The sequence below is a fragment of the Anolis carolinensis genome, chromosome 5 (assembly GCF_035594765.1).
Source record: "Anolis carolinensis isolate JA03-04 chromosome 5, rAnoCar3.1.pri, whole genome shotgun sequence".
In the NCBI taxonomy this organism is placed as follows: Eukaryota; Metazoa; Chordata; class Lepidosauria; order Squamata; family Dactyloidae; genus Anolis; species Anolis carolinensis.
Genome location: NC_085845.1, coordinates 164,450,090 through 164,476,101, shown reverse-complemented (window position 1 = coordinate 164,476,101; position 26,012 = coordinate 164,450,090). Strand labels below are relative to the sequence as shown.

General features: G+C 38.5%; 1 protein-coding gene and 1 non-coding gene across 2 annotated transcripts; one reads left to right on the top strand and one right to left on the bottom strand.

Annotated features, from left to right (window-relative positions):
• Positions 1-3,068: 3,068 nt before the first annotated feature.
• trnad-guc (transfer RNA aspartic acid (anticodon GUC)) lies at positions 3,069-3,140 on the bottom strand. Its single transcript has one exon. It is a non-coding gene; the product is annotated as a tRNA-Asp (tRNA).
• Positions 3,141-3,380: 240 nt separating this feature from the next.
• On the top strand, positions 3,381-25,191 carry lta4h (leukotriene A4 hydrolase). The gene is made up of 19 exons (XM_003221063.4): positions 3,381-3,584; positions 10,009-10,139; positions 11,054-11,174; positions 11,992-12,060; positions 14,535-14,639; positions 14,797-14,849; positions 15,764-15,836; positions 16,403-16,543; positions 16,735-16,758; positions 18,306-18,376; positions 18,468-18,579; positions 19,474-19,618; positions 19,701-19,804; positions 20,617-20,687; positions 21,159-21,213; positions 21,803-21,898; positions 22,720-22,802; positions 23,694-23,798; positions 24,772-25,191. The coding sequence occupies exons 1-19, from the start codon at positions 3,432-3,434 to the stop codon at positions 24,899-24,901; spliced, it is 1,842 nt and encodes a 613-aa protein (XP_003221111.2). The 5' UTR covers positions 3,381-3,431; the 3' UTR covers positions 24,902-25,191.
• The last annotated feature ends 821 nt before the right edge of the window (positions 25,192-26,012 follow it).

Below are 26,012 nucleotides of genomic sequence, written 5' to 3'. Positions count from 1 at the left end.
TTTAACTATCACAGCTCAATGCTATGGACTGCTGGGTCCTGTTCTTGGTAAACCACCAACACTCTTTGATAGAGAAAGTTAAAGACCTTGTAAAATTACAAATCCCATGATTCCATAGCATTAAGCCATGGTAATTAAATTGGTGTCAAACTGTATTTATTCTACAGTGTAGATGCAATTTTAGTTGCAATATAGAGGTGACTTTTTGTGTAGTGTTCATGAACCGGTGGAATTGTCTCCCCTGTCTTCTCATTTGAATGAAAGACCTATTGTTTTAACTAATATGGTTCTACTACATTGTTTTTCAGAGATATTATTGCTATTGCCGCTGATGTTATTTCATTATTCACAGTTACAGATTTTTCTTCAATTTAATCTTTTCCCTTGTCATCGTCTTTGATAGATTTTCAAAAAATCATTGCAGAAATGCTAACAAAATATAAGGTTCAAATATGTTTGCTTCTTTGTCTCTTTTCAATGTGTGCAGTTTCCTGTTTCTGTTCCGTCTTCCTGTTGATACTACTCTGCATATTCCCAGTCAGACAGAAATAAAGAGCGGCCACAAAAACATATATAATACTCAAAATACTATTCACTGCAGACGCGGTTGGATGGACATGAAATTAATCTGAGTTGAAACCTAGATTTGTGTATTAATGGTCTTTCCAGGAATACTAAAAGCTTAATATATTATTAATGTTAAAAGTTTAGTTGTTCTAATAGTCTACCCATATGGTTTTAAAATTCTAGCTCAAATAACAATAATTATTGTACTTTCTAGATTCTATCCTTATTGTCTCCAGTTTTCAATACGGAAAGTAGTTTTTAACTGGCTTGGAAAATGGGTCCAATAGGCCAGACGCTGAAGGCAGTCCAGCCAGGTTTGCATTACCACAAAGCACTTAATGGGAGAAAGTCCTACTTTGTACAACATTTTGTAGTCTGCAGGCATTTCTGATCCCTTTGATACTTCTGGTAATAATAATCTCCCTCCTCTTTTTTGTTTTTTTTGCTTGGTTTCCTGTCATTCATTCCTTGCTGTATGGTTTTATAGCTCTGCAGCTCCCCAAAAGGAAATGAATGCATTCATTCTGATGTCCCTGGAAAGTTTGGTTTGAATGCTTTTTTAATGTAAGGGTCTTTCCTCCAAGGAACTGATGGAGAAATAATCTGACTGCATGGCACATTTTCTCATTGCTTTCATTCTTTCTTACATTTGTCTATTTTAAACAGCTTATGTTGGTTGGAAGATTTTTGGAATTGTAAGCTCACATATAGGGAAGGATAATCTAAAGGATAGCCTCCGGTGGCTCAGTGTGTTAAAGTGCTGAGCTGCTGAACTTGCAGACCGAAAGGTCCCAGGTTCAAACCCGGGGAGCGGAGTGAGCGCCCACTGTTAGCTCCAGCTTCTGCCAACCTAGCAGTTCAAAAACATGCAAATGTGAGTAGATCAATAGGTACCGCTCTGGCGGGAAGGTAACAGCGTTCCATGCAGTCATGCCGACCACATGACCTTGGAGGTGTCTACGGACAATGCTGGCTCTTCAGCTTAGAAATGGAGATGAGCACCAACCCCCAGAGTCGGACACGACTGGACTTAACATCAGGGGAAACCTTTACCTTTACCTTTAATCTATTTCCATTTAATTTCCCATGTTCATACTCTTCTATATCACTGTAATATTTAAAGAATACTAGCTTGGGTACCCATCGTCGCCCGAGTTATTTGAAAAATGTTTTTTTTAATTGTACAAAATGCATAAGGTTGTGGATTAACTACAACTGACATCATGCCAGAACTCCATCAACTCCGTCAAAATTATTGTTACCTGATTATATCTGCTATGATTTGTTGCTCTGTTAAGTACCATAAATATAATAAACTGTTTACACACACAAAAGGAGAAAATGCTTCTGAAATATGACCATACAGCCCAGAAAACTCACAGCAACCCAGTGATTCTGGCCATGAAAGCCTTTGACAACACAGCCTACTGGCTGTTAGGAATGGTGGGAGCTGAGGTCCAAAACACCTGGAGGGCCGAAGCTTGTCCATGCCTGCATTATATGGTCAGTGTAGACTCCTGTAATGCAGTTTAACTGCAATGGGGTCTCTGTAGCAGATGAAATATTACTCTTTTGGACAGCTCCCGGCAGCCATGCCAGCGTGGTTTCTGGTTAGGGGATTAGGGGTTTTGGATAACAAACTCTACAAGCATCACATCCAGAAATCTGACTTAAAGATCTCTAAACCATTCCATAAAAATTATCTGCACAGAACTGCTAATTGAGTGTTCCTTATTGGAAATTCTTCAGAACCAAAGTGTTTCAGATTTCCAATTCTTTAACATTTTTGGAATACTTGCATTTGCATATACACGCATAAAACCCAAATCTAAATGGGAAATTCATATATGTTTCATATACACCTTTTACATGTCACCTGAAAGCCATTTTATTTCATATTTTAACAATATTGTGCATAAAACAAAGTTTGTGTACATCAAACTATAGGGAAGCAATGGTATCTCTACCACCCAAGTGGACAATATCAGTGTTTGGGATTTCGGGATTCATTTCACAATGCACCAGTTCATACTTAATTTCCATTAGGGAATGTGAGACTAGTTTTAAAAATCTAGTGATTTTTAGTGACAAAGGTGTTGATACTAATTCTTCTTCTTCTTCTTCTTCTTCATCATCATCATCATCATCATCATCATCATCATCATCATCATCATCATCATTATTATTATTAAGATACTTGCAAAGTTCGAAAACACGCCAATGTGAGTAGATCAATAGGTACCGCTCCGGCGGGAAGGTGCCTGCCATATGACCTTGGAGATGTCTATGGACAACGCCGGCTCTTCGGCTTAGAAATGGAGATGAGCACCAACCCCCACAGTCGGTCACTGGACTTAACATCAGGGGAAACCTTTACCCTTTTACTTGCAAAGTAGTGTGTAAAAGCGACAAAACGTACTGATGCTAATTCATCACCATCATTATTATTATTACTACGATTCTTGCAAAGTGGTGTGTGCAAACGACAAAAGGAAATGTATCTCCCCGTCGGGGAATCGAACCCCGGTCTCCCGCGTGACAGGCGGGGATACTCACCACTATACTAACGAGGAAGTACTTGAGTGGCGTTTTGTCCTTATCTTATTTAAATTCCATGCCTGGGTGATATGTGACGTGTAGAAGGACTACTCGGTGAATTGACCAATCCACCCGCTGTCCTGACGTAAACTCTCCCGCTATGAGTCTTGGGAGGAATAGTTCATTCACTATCTTTCCCTAAGCTCTGATGCCGAAAAAAACTACATTTCCCAGAATCCCTCTTTGGAACTCCTCCAACGGGGCGGGGCCTCCAGTTGGGCACTAGCGCCGTGCTCCTTCTCGGGCGGCGAGAGTGAGGAGAAGTCATGGCTGAGGAGGACCCGAGCTCGTTTGCGGTCCCGGGCGCCTGCCGCACGCACCACCTCCACCTCCGCTGCCGGGTGGACTTCACCGCCCAGAGGCTGCGGGGCACTGTCGCCCTCACCACCCGGGCTGAGGCGGACCAGCTGCGCTCCCTGGTAACGCGGGCCCGCGGAGAAGCCTCATGGCCTGGGCCCAAGGGGCAGCCACTGAAAATAGAATTAGTGCAGTTAGACCAGGAATTGGGCCCTGCTGAAGTGTTTTGGACTTCAACTCCCACCATTCCCTACAGCCTTAGGCCCTTTCCTTAAGCGGCTGAGGGGGAAAAGGAAGGGGCCTGAGGCTGGGTTGCTGTATTTTCCGGGTTGTATGGCCATGTTCCAGAAGCATTCTCTCCTGACGTTTCGCCCACATCAATGGCAGGCATCTTCAGAGGTTGTGAGATTTATTGGAAACTAGACAAGGGAGGTTTATATATCTGTGGAAGGTCCAGAGTGGGAGAAAGAACTCTTGTCTATTGGAGGCAAGTGTGAATATTGTAATCAATCATCTTGATTAGCATTTAATGGCCTTGCAGCTTCAAGGCATGGCTGATTCCTGTCAGGAGGAATCATTTGTTGGGAGGTGTTAGCTGCCCCTAATTGTTTCTTGTCTGGAATTCCCCTGTTTCTTATTTACTGTCCTGATTTTAGAGGGTTTTTTTAATACCGGTACCAGATTTTGTTCATTTTCATGGTTTTCTCATTTCTGTTGAAATTGTCCACATGCTTGTGGATTTCAATGGCTTCTCTGTATCCTCGGACATGGTGGCTGTTTGAGTGGTCCACCATTTCTATGTTTTCAAATAAGATACTGTGTCCAGGTTGGTTCATTAAGTGCTCTGCTATGGCAGACTTCTCTGGTTGATCTAGCTTGCAGTGCCTTTCATGTTCCTTGATTCATGTTTGAGCATTGCTGCGTTGGTGGTCCCTATGTAGACTTGTCCACAGCTGCATGGTGTACGGTAGACTCCTGCAGAGGAGAGAGGATCCCTCTTGTCCTTTGCTGAACACAGCACTTGTTGGATTTTCTTGGTGGCTCTGTAGATAGTTTGTAGGTTGTGTTTCTTCATCAGCTTTCCTATGCGGTCAGTGATTCCCTTGATGTATGGTAAGAACACTTTTTCTCTTGGTGGATTTTTGTCTTTACTCTTGTGGCTTGTTCTTGACCTTGCAGCTTTTCTGATGTTTGTGGTGGAGTTTCCATTGGCCTATAGAGCCCAGTTTAGGTGGTTCAGTTTGCAGATTCTTTTTGCATGGTCCACCAGGGCTTTAATTGTGCTTCTTTTTGACTTGGGTGATGTTTGTAGTTTTTATGTAGGCATCTATCAGTGTGTGTAGGTTTTCTGTAAACTGTGTGGCCCAATTATTGATTGGGTTTGCAGATGACCAGGACATCTAGAAATGGCAGTTTCCATCTTTTTCTTTTTCCATGGTGAATTGGATCTTTGGGTGGATGCTGGTGAGGTGGTCCAGGAACTTGTTGAGTTCTTCTTCTCCATGGCTCCAAATGGTGAAGGTGTCACCCACAAATCTGAACCATATAGTGGGCTTATTTTGGTGCTGTTTCTAGGGCTTGTTTTCAAAGTGTTCCATGTAGAAATTTGCTATGACCGGGCAGAGAGGACCTGAGGCTGTTAGGAATTGTGGGAGTTAAAGTCCAAAACACCTGGAGGGAGAGCCCAAGTTTTGCCCGTGCCTGGCTTAAATGCACCCTAAGACTTGGGAAAGAAGAAAGACCTCATTATAATTGGGTGGACTCAGTCATGAAGACAAGACCCTGACTTTGCAAGACCTCAGCAGGGCTGTTGATAGCAGGGTGACCTGGAAGTCTCATATTTATGGGGCTTCTATATGTTGAAGTTGGCTTGGTGGTTGTCAATAGCAAGAAAAGATAAATGCAGCAGCTGTAGCTTGTCATGCCATGTCATGTAGTTGGCTGCTGAAATTTCCTCTGCCTCATAAGCATTAAACGTACAGGATCCCTTAGGGATCTGCTGAAACATCTATTAAGAAATTTTTCTTGATCCTATTTGACCATGGATATGTTCTTTTGATGTCTGCTAGAGATATGGAGGAGTATTCAATGGGTGGTGCCCAGAACTCAAAGTTGATTAACAGTGCAATACAATTAAAGGGGTGATGATAATAAATTATTAATTGTACAATTCTTGGACTTTGTTATTTTTCAGGTTCTTGAAAGTTGTACTTTGCTGCTTCTCTATAACCATATCTCTTGTTTGTAGCAACAATATCCCAAAGCAAGGGTGGGAAACCTTTGAACCTCCAGATGAGAAGGCTGAGAGAAGGCATGATGGCCATGTATAAATATTTGAGGAGAAGTCATAGGGAGGAGGGAGCAAGTTTGTTTTCTGCTGCCCTGAAGACTAGGACATGGAACAATGGCTTCAAACTACAGGAAAGGAGATTTCACCTGAACATTAGGAAGAACTTCCTAACTGTGAGAGCTGTTAAGCAGTGGAACTCTCTGCCCCAGAGTGTGGCGGAGGCTCCTTTTCTGGAGGCTTTCAAGCAGAGGCTGGATAGCCATCAGTCAGGGTGCTTTAAATGCAATTTTCCTGCTTCTTGGCAGGGGGTTAGACTGGATGGCCCAAGAGGTCTCTTCCAACTCTATGATTCTATGTTTGGAGCTACAGCTTCCATAGTCCCTTACCATTCATGCTGAGTGAGGCTGGTGGGAGTTGTTAGTCAAAATGTTTGGAGTGCCCCAGATGCCCATTTTTGTCCTACCGGACTTAACTAGGGTTAAAAATGGGTTTACAAAGTTAGAATAATTACAAAAATCTGAATTTGATCGAAGACAGTTAGCTCTGAGACCAAATCTGATGGTGGCATTGCGACTTCCAGACAACATAACAAGGCAGGTCATGTTGACTGGAAATGAATATGTCACATTAATATGATGTGCAGATTTGATAAATGTGGATTTTATATGTGTGGGTATGAATGAACTGAATGAAAGATGAATGAATGAGAGCTAATAATTTTGGAGACCCCATTCTGAAGATTAAGGCCTGGAAAACAACTAACTGTAATTAAAAGTTGCTGAACTGCTGACATTGATAAGAACTGTGACAATGATTAACTGTTACACTTTTGGGGGGAAACAACCCGTTTACATTAGAGACAATGGTTCTTTAAGTTAAGGAAATGTTCACAAAATCCCTTATATTAAGGAGGAAGGCTGCTTGCGTTACCAACACCAATCAAGAAGAGTCAACATCTGCCGGGAAACTGAGATGGAGTCAGGATAGAAGATGTCTGTCATTCATCCAAAAACTGTGATAGACAGCGGAGCTGTTCACCTGCCTCTCTGCTCCTTGGGAAGGAGAGAGATGATGTACCTTGGGAGTGGCAGCTCTGCAATGGAAAACAGTCTGGTTACTTGCCTTCTTTTCTCAAGAGAAGAGAAAGGAATGCAATTCTGGAGTCATGATACGTGTAGCAGGGAGTCAGGTTCTGCTGTATGGAAAAAAGGGACCTGATCCTTGCATTGTTTTTAGGAAAAGGATGCGTTTGGTGTTTTTGAAGTTTTGTGCGTTGCAAGATTTGTAAGGAAGCAGTCTGGCCTAAGATATTCTTCACGATGGAAGAGTGGAGAAATGATGATGTATACACGAGGATGAGTGCGTGTACATGTGTGTGAACGCTGAGTAAAAATGTAACCCCCGTTTTTCTGTTTGTTAGTCAATATAACTGTAGGTTGTTTGTGAATCCAATGTAGTTACATAGAATCTATACATCTAAATGTTGTTCTGTAAAAGTTCTGATATACCCTCTCACGAGCCCCTAGTGGTGGCACAGTGTGTTAAAGCACTGAGCTGCTGAACTTGCAGACCGAAAGGTCCCAGGTTCAAATCCCGGGAGCAGAATGAGCGCTCACTGTTAGCCCCAGCTCCTGCCAATCTAGCAGTTCGAAAACATGCAAATGTGAGTAGATCAATAGGTACCGCTCTGGCGGGAAGATAACGGCGCTCCATGCAGTCATGCCGGCCACATGACCTTGGAGGTGTCTACAGACAATGCCAGCTCTTCGGCTTAGAAATGGAGATGAGCACCAACCCCCAGAGTCGGTCACAACTGGACTTAACATCAGGGGAAAACCTTTACCTATACCCTCTCACACTGAAAATTTCAATAAAAAGAACCCTTATTTAATAAGTATTCATGACACATCTACAGTCTGTATTATGAATTCCGTTTGACATCACTTTCATTGCCATGACTCAAGACTATGGAATCCTGGGAATTGTAACTTTACAATATCTTTAGCCTCCTCTGCCAAATAATGCCAGTATCTCACCAAATTGCAATTCCCAGGAATCCATTGCGTTGAACCATGGCAGATAAAATGATGGCCAACTGCATTCATTCTACAGATCCACCTAACCGTAGTTTTGCCTAGCCCACATTTGACTAACTTGTTTGCCAGAAGGTCATGGGGGGACCTTGTCGAAGGCCTTACTGAAATCCAGGTATGCTACATCCATGGCATTCCCCGCATCTACCCAGCTTTTTGATAAAGTTACAAGCTGGGTGGATGCAGGGAATGCCGTGGATGTAGCATACCTGGATTTCAGTAAGGCCTTCGACAAGGTCCCCCCATGACCTTCTGGCAAACAAGTTAGTCAAATGTGGGCTAGGCAAAACTATGGTTAGGTGGATCTGTAATTGGCTAAGCGAATGAACCCAAAGGGTGCTCACGAATGCATCTTCTTCATCTTGGAAAGAAGTCACAAGTGGAGTGCCGCAGGGTTCCGTCCTGGGCCCGGTTCTGTTCAACATCCTTATTAACGACTTAGACGAAGAGTTAGAAGGCACGGTCATCAAGTTTGCAGATGACACCAAACTGGGAGGGATAGCTAACACTCCAGAAGACAGGAGCAGAATCCAAAACGATCTTAACAGATTAGAGAGATGGGCCAAAACTAACAAATTGAAGTTCAACAGGGACAAATGCAAAATACTTCACTTCGGCAGAAAAAATGAAATGCAAAGATACAGAATGGGGGACGATGCCTGGCTCAACAGCAGTACGTGTGGAAAAGATCTTGGAGTCCTCGTGGATAACAAGTTAAACATGAGCCTACAATGTGATGCGGCGGCGAATAAAGCCAATGGGATTCTGGCCTGCATTAATTAGAGGTATAGCGTCTAGATCCAGGGAAGTCATGCTCCCCCTCTACTCTGCCTTGGTCAGACCACACCTGGAATACTGTGTCCAATTCTGGGCACCACAGTTGAAGGGAGATGTTGACAAGCTGGGAAGTGTCCAGAGGAAGGCGACTAAAATGATCAAGGGTCTGGAGAACAAACCCTATGAGCCTGCAGAAGAGAAGGCCGAGAGGAGACATGATAGCCATATACAAATATGTGAGGGGAAGTCATAGGGAGAAGGGAGCAAGCTTGTTTTCTGCTGCCCTGGAGACTAGGACGCGGAACAATGGCTTCAAACTATAGGAAAGGAGATTCCACCTGAACATCAGGAAGAACTTACTGACTGTGAGAGCTGTTTGGCAGTGGAGCTCTCTGCCCCGGACTATGGTAGAGGCTCCTTCTTTGGAGGCTTTTAAGCAGAGGCTGGATGGCCATCTGTCAGGGGTGATTTGAATGAGATTTTCCTGATTCTTGCAGGGGGTTGGACTGGATGGCCCGTGAGGTCTCTTCCAACTCTATGATTCTATGATTCTACAGTGTACACGCACCCTGGGACAATGAAAACTGCAATTGGGAAGGCTGCTCAAAACTGTAAACAAAGATAGGGGTCCAAGTTTCTCTATGAGTAGAATCTGTGCTTGAATTCCAGTCTCATGTCCTGTCAGTTTCTGGGACAGATTCCATAATGATTGCATGAAGCCCTTGAAAAATGGTATACACAATACAGATGCTTAAAGTTTTACCAAATGCAGTCCTTGTGTATACAAGCTTGTGATTATAAACTAGTTCTACTAGAAATCAGTTCCCTTGCCACAAAAATGTTTTGCCTTTAGGCCAGAAAAATTCTCAAGAGTCATCTTGTTTCACCAGCAGTTTAGCTGAAGTGCTTTGGAATAATGTTAAGTTCTGTTCTTTGTCAGTATCAGGAGATACAGTAAATTATGGAATGAGCTGAATGTTTAAAAAGTTAAAAAAAAAAGGGGGGGGGCTTGGGTGTGGTAGGCACCTACTTTTTGAAATCAGATGTTGAAAACTGGTCAAAATTGATTTTTGACAGTATATCGGTATAGAAATCCAACATTATACAAAATATGCTTAGCAAGAAACTAGTGCCTGACGTGATGTTACAAAAATACATAACTGTGAAGGAAAATATAATGAAGCATATCACTCACCCAACATGGCATGCTGATTTTGTATGGTGATGGTATGGTGAAAATCTTTATAATAGCCTTGGATTTTTAAAAAGTCTTCTATGTTTATATCTTTGGCTTTTAAAATATCAGAATATAGTAGAACTCATACACAATGCATATTAAATTGTTTTGATTTTTCTGTTTACTCTTCTTTTAAAATGTCTTGACAGGTTTTGGACACAAAGGATCTCACAATCCATAGTGTTCTTGTCAATAGGCAGGAGGCAAAATTTGCTCTTGGACAACCCCATTCCTTCAAAGGAGCACCACTGGAAATCACCCTGCCTTTTGTTCTTGGAAAGTAAGTGTGTGTTTATTTAGTCATCTTCATATTCTGAGAACTCCTGTTAATGGGGTAGGTTTGTTTTAGGAGGCATGTTTGTTCAATGATTTTTGACTTGCATGCTTATATGTTATGTTAGTTGCATTTTTAACCTGTCCTGTTAGCTATAGCCTATACCCCTAATGCTAACTGGTTTGTTTCTATATTTTTAATTATAATAATCACTCACTGTCATCTCATCAGTTTCATATATAGCACAATTAATTAAGAAACCTGAAATTGATTGGATGCGTGCAGAATATTTTTACAGCATTTATCCCAAAAATGTGAGGAAGTAGCTATATGTTATGAAAAGGTGGAACAAGATTGGGAGAACGGACTTACTATGAACAAACTGCCTATTGCTGCATACATGCTGTCTATTTTTGCTTAGTTTCCGCTAACCACTGAGCTTATTAGACTGGAAATTGTATTTTTACTGTGACTTCTTTACTCTGTTTCTGGCTTGTTGCTTCCTTTACAAATTCAGATTAACATGACCGGTAGAACTTCTACTTCTCAGTCTCATCTCAGACAACAAAATGTTGTATTTTGTCATAAATAAACTTTTGTCCTGCTATTGTTTCCTCCTTTTCTTCATCTTTATTTACACTGCTTCAAAACACCCAAGACAGGGCTCAAAGCCCTGCTACAAGACAAGATAAAACAATTAAGAATTGTCTTCCCTTCCCCTGTATACTCTTCATTATCAGGATTGATTATTTAGGTATTACCTTTTTGTACAAATATGCTGCTACAGTAAACCTAAATTCGCAGTTATAAAATTGTGTTGATAGCAACATTTCTGGATCAATGTAGCAAACATATTTCATTTGTTGTTGATGATGATGATTTATTGTTACAACATATAACAATTATTAACGTATTTGCAGAGGACAAGATGTTGTCATAGAGATCGCTTTTGAATCCGCTCCAAGATCTTCAGCACTTCAGTGGTTTACTCCAGAGCAGACATCAGGAAAGAGGCATCCCTTCCTCTTCAGTCAATGTCAGGTGAGCAACGTGATATGTTGCCCTCCTCTGCTGTGTACAGTATCTTCATTTTAGCGTTACCCATGAGATGAATTATGCCCTGACATCTGAAGTTCCTCCAACCCAAAATCTGCTATAGGTTGTATCGAGTATGTACACATGGGCTCCTACAGTGCAGCTTAGCAAACTGAAAAGGCTCTGAATGTCCTTTTATTTCAGTATATGCATCTGTTACTGCAGAATAATATCCCAACACATAGTGAATGTGTTGCCTGTGGATAAAGGCCTCACCTAATTAGAACGGGGGGTTGCATGTACAGTACATAATTTGATACTATAGAAGAGATTGCATGATACTCTGAAGTGTTCAGAACTTGGAAAAGGTTCCTTTTAGACTACAAATCCCAGAATCCAGCATGGTCAGGAATTATGCTGGCGGGGAAAAGGGGGAGATAATTGCCGTTGTAGTCCAAAAATAAATTTTCCAGGCTGTGATCACTGTGTTCTGTATTCCAAATGAAATGATCATATTATTGATGAAAACATTGTGTGAACCAGAGAACTAAAAGTAACAGAAGACTAAGCCCCAAAACAGGAAATAATTGCTTTCCAAACTTGGAATCTGAGGCCTTTGGACAGTTACATGATAAATATGTAAATGTAATATGGTCAGGCATATGAAACTGATTGATTTGTAGCTGGATATCTTGTCTTTTGCTTTTGATGGTGGTATGATAGTACAAAAGAAACCACTGTAGTGTTGGAAGCCACTTTGTTTCCTACAGTATATTGTAACAACTGTCTATAAAAATAGCACCTTTATTACTTTCTTTTTCAGGCTACTCACTGTAGGGCTATTCTTCCTTGCCAGGACACCCCTTCTGTGAAGTTAACATACTATGCAGAGGTAGGTAAAACCACAGGCTTCATACCCTTGAGAGTGTTGATATCTTACAAACTGCTGCCAAGATTGAACTAGCATGTGCAGAAAACGGAAAATTTAATTGAAATCTGCTAGTCTTGGAAGGCACTGAATTGTGTTCCTCCCTTTGTAAGTTCTGGGACACAAAAATTTGCGGAAGTTCTGTTTAGTTGTTTTATCCTGCTGAATCTGAAAAATAATCAGTGATCACACTGAATTTTTTTTGATACTACATAAAATGATCTTTAGAAATTTGTAATTAATATTAGGGAAAATACTACCCTAAACTCTGAAAATGAGTTACTTAGTTTAAATATCAAAATGCATTTGCAAAGCAGTGTCATTTACTTTCATTGTCAAAACACATCAGAAGTCATGATATAGAATTCTTAAGAGAATAAAGTGGCTGATCTTTGTCTTCAGAGAACTCCCTAGGGCCTAGAACAAATACTACAGAGTACATATTGGAAAACATGATTCATAACCTTTTGGAAAAACATCATTTGGAGAACATAACTTTTTTAGAAAGCGTGACTTTTCAGAGAAGAGCCAAAAACCTTTTAGAGTAGAATCTTCTCTTGTAGTATACAACCAGATGATGTTATGCTTGGCAATGGTTTCAGTTTGTTAGATTGAATAACCAGTTATCTCTGATCTGTTAGAAAAACAGATTTTACCAATGTATAAAGAAACAGCAGTGCTTCAGAAGTGCTTTTCAGTTGCCAAATATATATATACTCTCCCATAAAACAACTTGTTTTATATCATGCACTCAAGAGACAAAAATGAAGTAGACTTTGATAAAAACAACATATTTGGTTTACTCACAACCTTCATGTGTCCAGCATACACAGGTATAAAACTATCAGTCCAGTTTCAGATATGTTTAAGATAGTTCTCTGTGCCATCTGGCCAGGACATCTCTTACAACAGAACAGCTACCAACAGGTCACATACTCAAAAGGAGAGAGAGAGAGAGAGAGCATGTGGTCTGCTCAGAAACCATAGATTAACTTCTTAGAAACCATAAAGTAAAGGAAGCTGCATACCAGAACATACATAAGGAAACAGTAAGTGACAGAATCATAGATAAATATTACTAGAGAAGGCTTGAAGGTGGTCATTTCCAACACTACAAAAGACAAAAATCTGTCTCCACCCAAAGAAAGTGAAACTATCTAGGTGAAAAACACTCCTTAAAATTGTGTTTGTTCTCACTAAGGTTTCCATATTCTAAAAGAACTTAGAGCAGTTGAGCCATTTATTTATTTAATGTAATTTATTTTAAATGTTTTTTTAATTTAAATAAATTTAAATATCGCCTTTTAGAGAACATGGCCTCTGAAATGTTGATAGAGTGCAATTTATTGATGGTAAGTTCAATTCCATAAAAATCATCAGACTTGAGTAGCATATTACTTCACTGTAACAGCATCAATAAAGGCCAGATCCAACCTGCCATATAAGGCAGCTTCAGAATGCAGATTAATTGCATTGAACTTGATTGTATGAGTCTACACTGCCATATAATCCAGTTCAATGCAGTTAATCTGCCTTCTGAAGCTGTATTATATGGCTGGGTACATCCAGCCCCATTCTTATGTGAAGTTGCCATTGTATTAAACCTTCGTGTAAAACGAGTTTTAAAATCTATCAATTACAAATCTGGGGTATAACTCTGCATCAGATTTTATATGTGGGACATAAGATTAGTTTTATGTTATAAAGTAGTCTATTTTGCAGCAATATTACTGCTGATAATTAAATACACAATTAGAAGAAAATGTAGTTGTGGCAATTGTTTTAAAATTACTAAAGAGGAACTAAGAGGTGATGGGCAAGCAATTTCTACACTTAGAATGTGGAAGTAATAATGCCATGGTATCACTAACAGAGCTGAGCCAGCATTTTGACACTGGAAGTTTGTGGCTACTACGATATAGTACATCCTACCCATATAAACATTCTTCCTGAAATTGTCTTGTTTACTTCATTCAATATGAGGAACTCTGAAATCTGTGAAGGGCTATTAGTGATGTCTGTCTGTCATTAGGAGTATAAATTCCTAAATATTTAGAGTTTGGTATTCATGGAAAAATGGTGAGAGGTTTTTGAAGAAGATACTGAGATATAGTAGAGAAACAGAAGACAAAGCTGCAAGTGTGGCAGAAGTTATCAATCTAAACCAGTGGTTCTCAAACTGGGTCACCAGATGTTTTGGCCTACCACTCCCAGAAATCCCAGCTAGTTTACTAGCTAGGATTTCTGGGAGTTTAAGGCCAAAATATCTGGTGACTCACAAGTTGAGAAACAATAATCCAATCATTTTCAGAAAAGTTGAACTTTGAAATTTGTCTGAAATTTATCTGTAGAACTGGTATTCTAAGTTATAACTATATGTGACTTAGAAAATAGTTAATTTATTAAATAGAAACTATTGACATTTTTGTACTTATTAGATATCTGTTCCAAATGAACTGGTGGCTCTTATGAGTGCTAAGAGAGATGGAGACATGCCTGATCCGGAAGACAGCTCTAGGAAGATATACCGCTTCATTCAAGATGTAAGAGTCTTTTTTCTGCCCACTGTGGTATATATTTCAGTTATCTGAAAAGTATGGGATGGTTTTGGCTTGAGGAAATAACCTTATGAATATGAAATATGTGACTTGTAGCATATTGTAATGATTACATGTTAAATAATTTATTTTCTATTTCTAGGTTCCAATACCCTGCTATCTGATTGCTCTGGTTGTTGGTGCATTGGAAAGCAGGTGAGCTTTCTTACACTGAATTGGCTCTTTTTAGAAGCTGTGCTAACTGTTGTAATATGATATAAATAGACCGTTGGTGGGGATTTGCACACTTCCCCTTCTCTGGTGTGGTAATGAAAAATTCAGGAAGTTTCATTTGTACTTTTCATTAAGCCGAGCTTGCAAGTTTCTGCAACATGGCAAACAGTGCTTAATTTTAAACTTGCTGTTTAAGACAGCTATAGTCTCTAGCCAGTTTTGGTGACAAATTTGGTAACAATTTTAAAGAATTAGATACATTTTCTCTTTTGGCCGCTGTGGTGCAGAATGTAGCAATGAGTTTATCTACACTAAAATTAATGCAGTTTGACACCACTTTAACTGCCCTGATTCAACGCTATGGAATCCCAGGGTTTGCAATTAGATGAGACACCAGCATCCTTTGGCAGAGACAGCTAAAGGACTGCAGCTCCTATGATTCCACAGCATTGAAAAATGGGAGTACTGTAAATATGATGTCAAACCGCAGTAATTCTATAGTGTAGATGCACCCTAAATCTGCTACAAAGGAATGTAGTTCATTGCAGAGAGAATAGAACAGCACATGAACCCTGTTTGGAGAATGTGTCTTTGCATTCATTTATGTTTCTTAATTGGATTACATTTGAAGGCAGAGCATAATTAAGATGAGTGCAGAGAAAACCATGATGGAAGTTGATGAGAAAATTTGCTTGCAATATGGCAAGTAATGGGGTGAACTGTGTTTAGGGAATGCATTTTATTGTTCTATTCACTCAAAGAGTGTTAAATAATTCTTCTTAACAGCTATTCCCTTTCTCAGCTACTGTTAACTCTTTCCAAATTGCTGATTTACGATTTTAAGAAGGCAAGCACCAGAAATATTGGAGTCACCATTCTATTTTTTTGTTCTTCAGAAAGATTGGACCCAGGACTTTGGTATGGGCTGAGAAAGAACTGGTGGATAAATCAGCTTATGAATTTGCAGAGGTTGGTGATTATTCTGTGATTATTCTGGGTTTTGCATATCTTATTTTAATTTATGTTATTTATTTTGTTTACATGCCACCTTCTTCCCAAAGCAGAACAGTGTGGATGATAAAATGCATCTGTTAAAACCCAACAATAATAACTGAAAAAGTAATAAATCACACATTCCAGTAAATTCCTGGGAATTCCAAAGGTTGAAACAGCTGCTGGGAAAGTTCTCTCTCCTGTCTTTATCAAGTAAACCTGTGACAATGGCAATACGGCAAAAATGCATTTCCCTGTATATCTTAAAAAGACTTTAACAGATTTGTATAGGGAGATAGGACATAGCCTGGATCTAAGCCTTATAGGTCATGACCATAGAATCATGACCAGCACTTTGAATTGTGGCTGGAGACAAACCATCTAGAGAAGCTATATTAAAAGATACTCATTTCTTCAGCCACACTGAAGTTTTCTCCTTGAAAACCAGTCTAAGGCAGACATCACTTTGTCCCTGGCAATTTGTGTATCTTGTGAGATTATGCCAGTTTTGAATGTTACAATCTGCAGCTCTTTTGTTTCAGACTGAAGCCATGCTGAAAATAGCAGAAGACTTGGCGGGCCCTTATGTGTGGGGTCAGTATGACTTGCTCGTTTTGCCACCATCGTTTCCATATGGAGGAATGGAAAACCCCTGCCTCACCTTTGTGACGCCAACATTGTTGGTAAGTACTTCTATTTCATTCATTATAAAATATATACTCCTTTTTGGAACATCACTTCAAATACATATGACTGTATCTTGTTCAATACACATTCACTGCCATTATTTTTGCCAAAACTAGAAAATGGTATTGCATGCAATTTGACTGGAGTAACCTTTAGGAAGTAATGTATTGATATCTTTCTCTTTTAGGCTGGTGACAGATCATTATCTGGTGTAAGTAAAAATATATATACTGTGCATCATCAGACTGTTTTTGTACTAATTTGAGAATTAATTCAAGAAACTAAATATGTTTTCTGTTACAGAGGTAGTGTGACTGTAGGCATGTTAGTTATTGCAATAGTGAATTTGGGTAATTTTGATCTTATAAATTGGGCTTACTACATTGTAATTACTGAACAAAATGCCAGTTTCTAACTGCAATGTAAAACATTACAAGGCATCCTGATATGCAAAACTTGGATTCATTTGAGTGGGTTGGTTCCAGACAAGTTGTTGTCAATAGAGGGAGGGCTTTTTTTCTTTCACAGAAATTAGATTAAGTTTTATCCTTTCTAAAATGTGTGCTCCCTTTTCTGGAAAAGGTGGAAGAATATTTAATTGTTTCTTCTCCATTGTGCAAGTGTCATCTCCCAAACTGTTTCAGAGCACTTTTCAGTGGTTAAGGGACCTAAAATAGATAAATAATGATTCTCCTTACCTCTGCTCATGGGAGCATCCAATTTATAGGATCATAGCAACTCTGCATTCACTCCTAGATAGAAAATAATCCTTGTGTTTAGAGAAAATAATACTTTACTTGCTAGACACTTGTTCTGTCCTGAAGTGTTATTTTTTAATCAAAGCAAAATTAGCTAGAGATGTAGTGTATAGTCTGGGTTTGCAATCATAATAAGTCTAGTCGTGTCTGCCTCTGGGTGTTGGCGCTCATCTCCATTTCTAAGCCGAACAGCCGGCATTATCCGTAGACACCTCCAAGGTCATGTGGCCGGCATGATTGCATGTGACGCCATTACCTTCCCACCAGAGCGGTACCTATTGATCTACTCAGATTTACATATTTTCGAACTGCTAGGTTGGCAGAAGCTGGAGCTGACAGCGGAAGCTCACTCCGCTCCCCGGATACTAATTGCTGACCTTTTGGTCAGCAAATTCAGTAGCTCAGCAATTTATTCCACTGTGCCACCAGGGGCTCCTAAGGTTATATCGGGAGACTTATAAAGTAGATTCTCATTTTTAAGTTACTGCCTGCCGTTTTTTGCAATTACAGACAGTCCCTGAGTTACAAACATCTGACTTCCAAATGACTTATAGTTAAGAACAGGGGTGAGACAACAGGAAGTGAGAGAAATCTACCCCATTGAAAGGGTAATTCACTCCTGAAAGATCTACAATGGGGAAGGTGCCTCCAATGTAGCTTTATCACCAATCCTTGTTTCCACAACAAAATCCAATTGTCACAGGGACAGAAAATTAGATGAAATCTTATGAAGAGGGACACAGACAGAAAAACAAACACTACAAGGTTGTTAACCTTTCCCTATGCTATCCAAAACTACTATATATGTTTGTAACTTGGGGACTGCTTGTACTACTGAAATATTTATGTTTCTAAAATGTTAGGCTCCTCTTCTAACAAATTGGCAGATCTGATCACTTATTTGATTACTACAGGAATGAAAAATACAATTGGATGGTAACTCAGGTGTTAGTGACCAAAAGAGATAAGAGTATACTTGTGACACTTTTGTGCATTTCAGGTTATTGCACATGAAATTTCTCACAGCTGGACAGGGAATCTGGTAACAAACAAAACTTGGGAACATTTTTGGTAGGTAAAATTAAAGTGTGTTTTAAAGTTGTATATTTCAACTAGAGTTTACTGCATTTAGAAATAAGGAAACATGTGATTGTTTTTTCAGGCTAAATGAGGGGCACACAGTTTACCTGGAGCGCAGGATTGGTGGCCGCCTCTTTGGAGAGCAGTTCAGGAATTTCCATGCTTTGGGGGGCTGGAGAGAATTACAGAATACAGTGAGTGCTTCTAGTTAATTTAAGGAAGGGCTTAGATTTTAAGCTAGCATCATATTGAGCCTTTAAAATAATATTATAGATGAACAAAACTATTTGGATTGAAGTACATGTTTATTATTCAATTGGAGTTGGAAAACCTGTAATCTTGTATTATTTGACTGCACTTCCATCATTCCCTAACTATTGACTATGCTGGATGGGACTAATGAAGTGGTAGACGAACAATAGTTGGGGCCAGAGTTTCCCAACTCTTGCGTCAAACTCATTTTCATCAGCCTGATAGTTGTCTTCAAAGTGCAGTTAAATCCATATAGAGAATCTGTTAATAGAGGATCAACTATAATGTTTTTACATAGTGATCGGTGATGTTTAGTTTTTATCCAGTTTGGATCCTCATATATTATTGAATGATAACTCCCACTCACTTTTGATTATCTTCCGTGTGGATTGGGGATAATGGGAATTGCAACCCAACAGCTCTTGTGGCTCTGAGGTTGGGGAAAGGTTAAAAACTATTTTAAAGACACACATAACATCATTTTGTATATTAAATTCAACCCCCACACTCCCAACTACTCCTGAGAACAAGCTGCAACATTCCAGATGTTACTGTATCACAACTCCCATCAGCTCTAATTATGATGTCTGTCCAGCATCTGGAGGGCACATAAAATGACATGTCAAGTTGGATTTGGCCCACAGGCCCACAGTTTAACACATGTGCCTTAGAACATGTAAATATTAATAGATAATGGGATGATTATGCAATGTTTGACTATCTGGCGTGATTAATCTTATCTAGTGATGGAGGTTGTACCTATGTACTGTTTTTTTCCTTTGCCCACCATTATCACTTCGTTTATTTCATTTTTCATAAATGTGTCTCCCTTTTAGATAAATACTCTTGGAAGCACAAACCCTTTAACTAACCTGATTCCTAGTCTAAAGGAGGTAAACCCTGATGTTGCTTATTCCTCTGTTCCTTATGAGAAAGGATTCGCTTTGCTATTTTACCTCGAGCAGCTTCTCGGTGGGCCAGGTACTAAGCTCCTTTTAAATGCATGTGGCTTTTTGCGTCATGGTATTTTCTGTCTGGTTAATAAGATTTTATATGTTCACAGATGTATTCATTGGCTTTTTGAGGAGATACATACAGCAGTTTTCATATAAGAGTGTAATGACTGAGGATTGGAAGAATTGCCTATACTCCTATTTTAAGGACAAGGTTAGGTGCTTCTCTTACAGTTCAATTTTTTTATTAAAGCAAAATACTTGTTTAGAAAGAAAATTACAAAAAGGATACCATTTCCAGTAGTCTTTCTAGTCAGGTAATCTTTCTTCTAACTCAGGACTTGTTTCAGAGACTGTTATCTTATGTAGTGATACTGGGAAATGATGCATGGGACTTTGCAAAGTAATTTGCTTTCCCACTAAACAGCCTAAGGGATTAACAGTACATTGTTCTAGAGATAATATTTTTTTCCACCAAACATTTCATAATCCCATATTTTCAAGATACTAAAAATTTGGTTAAACTGTAGCTTTGTAGAAATGTGTGTTGGTACCTGACATTCCTCCATTGAGAGTTAGCCAGAAAGATGCATTCTTCAAAGGAACAAATATTTGTTGAGCATTAGTACTTTTATAAAAATGCAAGTCAGGCAAAATGTTTTATGTCTCCTGACATTATTCTAAAGATGTAAAATCTCTGTTGTATGCAGCATCAGTAAAATAATGGGCCTCACAAGAACTTTTGTTTGGGAAAGGAAATGTCCCAATAGGAAATTGACACATTATGGTGTTAGTAAGATCTGAAAGGGTAATGCAATAATGGTAATAATTTACTGAATACTGTAGGGGGTTTCTTGAAATTAGGGGGCTGCTCAGGTTTCACTTTCAATTATACCATGACTTTATTTTATTTGGTTATGTCACAATGTCCTAAATTGGTATGACTTTAAAAGCATCATTTTTGGTTCACAACACTTCAACAAACCCTCAAGATATGGGATAAATAAAAATATTCATTTTCTCTAGGTTGAACTCCTAAACACAGTTGACTGGGATGCATGGATGAACACCCCTGGCATGCCCCCAGTAAAACCAATGTAAGAATGTGATCATCTTCTGTACATTAAAGACAGCTTCGAAGCAAACTTGTTAGTGTCTTCCTCATTTGTATTATTTGTTGGACTGTAAGTCCTTGCAGCCATAGTCCGCCAGTGATGGAGAGTGCTGAGGGTTGGTATCCAACAACCTTTGTTTGGATAGCTCACTGAATCTGATGTATCACTATTAGGTTTCATATCAATAACAACAATGTAACAACAATAGGGAATATGTTTATAAATCTGTGCACCTTTAAAAAGTCCTTTTATACTTATTTTAATGGGTACAGTTTATAGGCTTCACAATAATCAGTCTGGTATCAATACTTCAGAAGACAATAATACTTCTCCCACACCAGATGTGCTCTTTGGGCAGTTTGAAGGTGGGCAGAATTTCAATGTGGGGTACAAAATGCTTGTTACTAAGTAAGAAAACTGTAAACAAATCATATATTTTAAAATCTTCCTCAGGTATGATACAACATTGTCAGATGCTTGCGTTTCTTTGAGCCAAAGATGGATCAAGGTACGTCAAAGTCTGATAAATACACAGAATGGATTAATCACTCATCAGATGAAGAATTAATGCTAAATTAAGTGATGTCTCCTGAACTTATATTAATAATCTTGGATCCCATCTAAAAGAAAAGTCCAGTTATGTAATATGAGTTTAGTAAAATGCAGTTGAGGCAAAATGCAGTGTGTGTTGAAAGTTTGTTTGCTCTTATAATCCTTAGACTCTGTTTTTATATGACTTTTGGCTAAACTATGAGGTGATAATAAAGTTTAAATGAGAGGGAGCGACAAAGCTGGTTGCCTAATACTTTAGTTTACAGGCAATTGTAGTCCTCTGATGTTAGTAAACTGTAGCTCCTGTAATGATTTGCTGATCAGGACTGCTGAAAGATCCACTCTGGCAGTATCTAGAGGGCCTACATTTAAACAGAAGACACGGTCAAAATCTTAATTTTCTTCTGACTTTATGCAGATAAATTTTACAATTGAAATTTCAGTCCATCTGCTAGTATTTAGAAACACATTCTGCCTTGTCCTTCTTTGCCTAGGATTTCTGAAAGGCCTGCTTCCAAATCACTTTAAATTCTGTTTATTTTTAGGCCACGGAAAGTGATCTGTCCTGCTTTAGTTCAGCTGATATAAAAGAGTTATCTTCCCACCAACTCATCGAATTCCTTGCATTGCTTCTGTTGGAGGTAAGTGCAGGCAGTAAGTTTGGAACACAAATATTTTTGTTCTTGTGCCTCTTCTAGAGAAGGTGTATTAGCATGGGTGAATTTCCCCTTGGGATTAAGCTATCAGGCCAGATGATGTTATAGATCACTCCTCCTAAATTACTCCCTTCCTTTGGCATTATACAAAGACTGTGTTCTGCAAGATATCACTCATTTCCTTTTTGTACAGAGAGAGACACAGGCTTTCAATGTCAGGGTAACATAGTTACATTTATACAGTTTCACAATGGCAAATGGCCTTTTGAAGACACCCAACCATAAGACTGATGTTGCCTTCGGTGAAAATGAGTTTGACACCCCTGCTTTACATAGTGCTGCCATTGTTTCCAATCTGAGATTGCAAATGATAGCAGAGCTTCTACCAGGCCTTTTGGCAGCCAGATTAAGCTCAGAGGGTTGAGATTGGTTGCCTTCTTCTCTTACAAAACAAAATGCTAGGTTAGGAAAGCTAGATAGTTGTCAGTCATTGTAATATTTTAATTCTTGGGTGACAAATCTAACCATCTAGAAACTAAAGTAAGAACAAGTGTAGTTTTTAAATGTAAATTTGTGCCTATATAGCATTGTAACGTGACACTTCCATTTTGCGCTACTGTTCGGACCATTCTGACAACAAAGCTTGAATGTGGTTTAGCTGCCTTTAGAATCAATTCTTTGCATAATTTCAAAAGCCTAGCACTGTAGATGCAGTAATATTTTTGCTCTCCATGTGGTGCTTAAGATTGCTATTGCTACTTAGGACTGAAAATCCATTGTCTTGATTGTATTTTTTCCTCTTTTAGAATTCTCTTCCAGTCAGTCACGTACGACGAATGCAAGATGTTTATGACTTTAATGCTGTGAACAATTCTGAAATTAGATTCAGGTATGCATATAATATTGCATGCATTATGGGAACCAGGAATCAAAACAGAAGTACATAGGCGTAAGCAACGGTAAAAGATGTAAGGATGTGTGTACATTTTTTTACCTGCAGTCACTAAATTAATGTGAACATTAATATCTTTGTGCTTTCATAAATGGGCCCCTGTATAATATTTGGACAAATATTTCTGATTAATCTGCAGTGGTTTTATTTTTTAAATTATATACAGAAAATTGTTTGGATCCTGTAGCCAGTTTGAACATTTTTAGATTGAGAAATCAGGCCCATACATATTTATTTATATTTATTTATTATGTTTATTTATATCCCACTTTTCCTCTCCATACAGAGACTCAAACAAATCCTGCAGCGCTTCCTACTGACAAAGTCACATTGAGGCCTGATTCTGGCACTGTTTTCATACAGAGAATCCCTTTTTGTTTCTTGTGTTTGGCAAAATGGGATTTTGACACTGATCTCTAGAAGTTAGAGTTTAAAGATTTGGATTAGTAAACAAACAGTAAACTATTTTTTCCTGTTTTGTAGCTTGCAGGAAACTGGTTTAGGGAGAGGGGACTGAAGGGAGGGAATTACATTGACCTGATGCTTTCACTCATCTTGGTTATAAACAGTCATTAAGAAAACAGTGCCAGAATCAGGCCTCATTGTGTTTTTGTCAGTAGGGAGTGCAGCAGGATTTGTTTGGAAATCCTAAACAGTGTATTCATAGAGATGTGTGTAATTTGAGACAAGATCAAATAAGCAAGTTATTTATCTCTGTGTTTACTTAATTAGCATAGTTGAGAAAATTGATTTTTCAAAATATTCAATTCTTTTTATCTTCGGTGTGATGTGAATGTCATATAGATAACTTCTGACTCTGGTTTACAGATGGCTTCGCCTCTGCATTCAAGCCAAATGGGAAGATGCCATTCCTCTTGCTCTAAAGATGGCTACAGAACAAGGCAGAATGAAGTTTACTCGTCCGTTGTTTAAGTAAGACCAGTATTACTGAATAAATCATATTTCTATTGAGTATATTTTGTGGACATGTTTAATCTAGCATAAAAACATTACCTTAAATCAGGGGTCCCCAAACTTTTAAAACAGGGGGCCAGTTCACGATCCTTCGGACCATTGGAGGGCCGGACTATAGTTGGCCACCGAGCAATAATAATTAATAATAATAACAATAATAACAACAACAATAAAGAAGAGGGTTGGAAGAGACCCTTTGGGCCATTTAGCCCAACCCCCTTTTGCCTTTGTGCACCAAAAGCACAACCAAAGCACCCCTGACAGATGGCCACCCAGCCTCAATGTTAATAATAATAATAATAATAATAATAATAATAATAATAATAATAATAATAAAGGGTTGTAAGAGAAGAAGAGACCCCTTGGGTCATTTAGCCCAACTCCCTTCTGCTCTTGTTCCGTGGGGGCCGGATAGATAGCTTCGATGGGCCGCATCGGGCCCCCGGGCCTTGGTTTGGGGACCCCTGCCTTAAATGTTCCAAGCTAGCACACCTGTTTTTTTAAGGAGGAGGTTTTTAAGATCAAGTCAGGAAGTGCTCTAATTTTAGCTATGAATAGGTTCTTAATTTATTTTAAGGGTTGTACTTTATTTATTTATTTGCGACATTTATATCCCGCCCTTCTAACCCTGAAGAGGACTCAGGATGGCTTACAAGTCATATGTACATACAATATATTATATTATTTGTACAGAACAATATAAGCATTATATATTACTATATTGTACTATAACACTATATTGTAATATTATTGGTAATATTACATGTAATATAAATGTACCATTATAATAGTTTATTATTATTATTTTAATTTTTTTCAGTGGTAATACTCATTACACTTACAATAACAGAAGGCAAATCTAAACAGAATGAAAGTAACTTTCAAACTTAACTACACTTTTGTTTAACCTCTATGTGGAATTTTATTGCAGGGATCTCTTTAAATTTGAAAAATCTCGTGATCAAGCCGTCAGTGCTTTCCAACAATACAAAGCATCCATGCATCCTGTGACTGCGATGTTGGTGGCCAAAGACCTAGGACTAGATGGACAAACAGCCTAAACTTTGCAGAGGAGAACAGCTTGACTTGTTTATTTTCCTCATCTATCATAATAATAATAATAATCAGCATCATTTATAATCATGGTAACTTGCATGTTCGACTAACTGATCTTTCTCTCTTGAACTTGAAATAATAAGGCTTTAAAAAAAGATTTTCAGACTGAAAAAAATACTTCCTGAAATATATTTTAATACATTACTTGCAACTCTACCAGAGATGGGATTGGTATTGTTTTGCTACCTGTGCTGCTTTATTTGAAATAAATAAATAAACCCTTTTATCAAAATTATTTTGCCTTTCTATTATTTAGTGGCTTTGGTAAACAGAGCAGTGTAAATAGTTAATTATTTCTTCTCTCCATGTCATTTTTAAGGTGGAAATGCTTGGTGATGGATATACCAACGAGATTAGGAATTTAAATAATAATATTAATAAATAATTTTATTATAATAATATAATAATAAAACTTAATTTGTACTCCGCCCTATGTCTTCAAGGGGACTCAGGGCGGATTCCAACATACAATGGCAAGCATTCGATTTTTGTTATAATAAATACATATATTAATATTTATTATTTATTATAAATATCATATATAATAAATACATAGTCTGGGATCAGACAGTAATGTTTGTGGTCTGTAGAATTGTCTTGGAGAGAATTCCAACATTTCTGTAACATCTTCTGTATGAGAATAATAATAATAATAATAATAATAATAATAATAATAATAATAATAACAACAACTTTATTTTTATACCACGCCCCATCTCCCCGAAGGGACTTGGGGCGGCTTACATGGGGCCTTGCCCGATAAAACAATCAAATATCAAAACACAGCAATAAAACAGTTAACCAATAAAAACATCAATTACAGTAAAAACAATCGTTAAAATCAACATAAAACATACAATATTTACACTGGAGACTAATTCATAGAACCCAGGCAAAGTGCAACATGGGCCGAAATGGGCCAAAATGGGGAAGGTAATTTCACAGTTGAAATGGACAGAGTGCAATATAACATTGGCAAGCGTTCAGAAATACCTAGATGGAAGATACAAGGACCAACATTTATACAGCCTATAAATGTCTTTTTCTAGTGCATCT

Excerpts from the sequence above, each read along its gene's own strand:
- lta4h (XM_003221063.4), top strand. The coding sequence starts at position 3,432 with ATGGCTGAGGAGGACCCGAGCTCGTTTGCGGTCCCGGGCGCCTGCCGC. Across the intron at positions 18,377-18,467 it reads AAAACTTGGGAACATTTTTG|GCTAAATGAGGGGCACACAG; the intron begins GTAGGTAAAATT and ends TTGTTTTTTCAG. Across the intron at positions 21,214-21,802 it reads TGAGCCAAAGATGGATCAAG|GCCACGGAAAGTGATCTGTC; the intron begins GTACGTCAAAGT and ends GTTTATTTTTAG.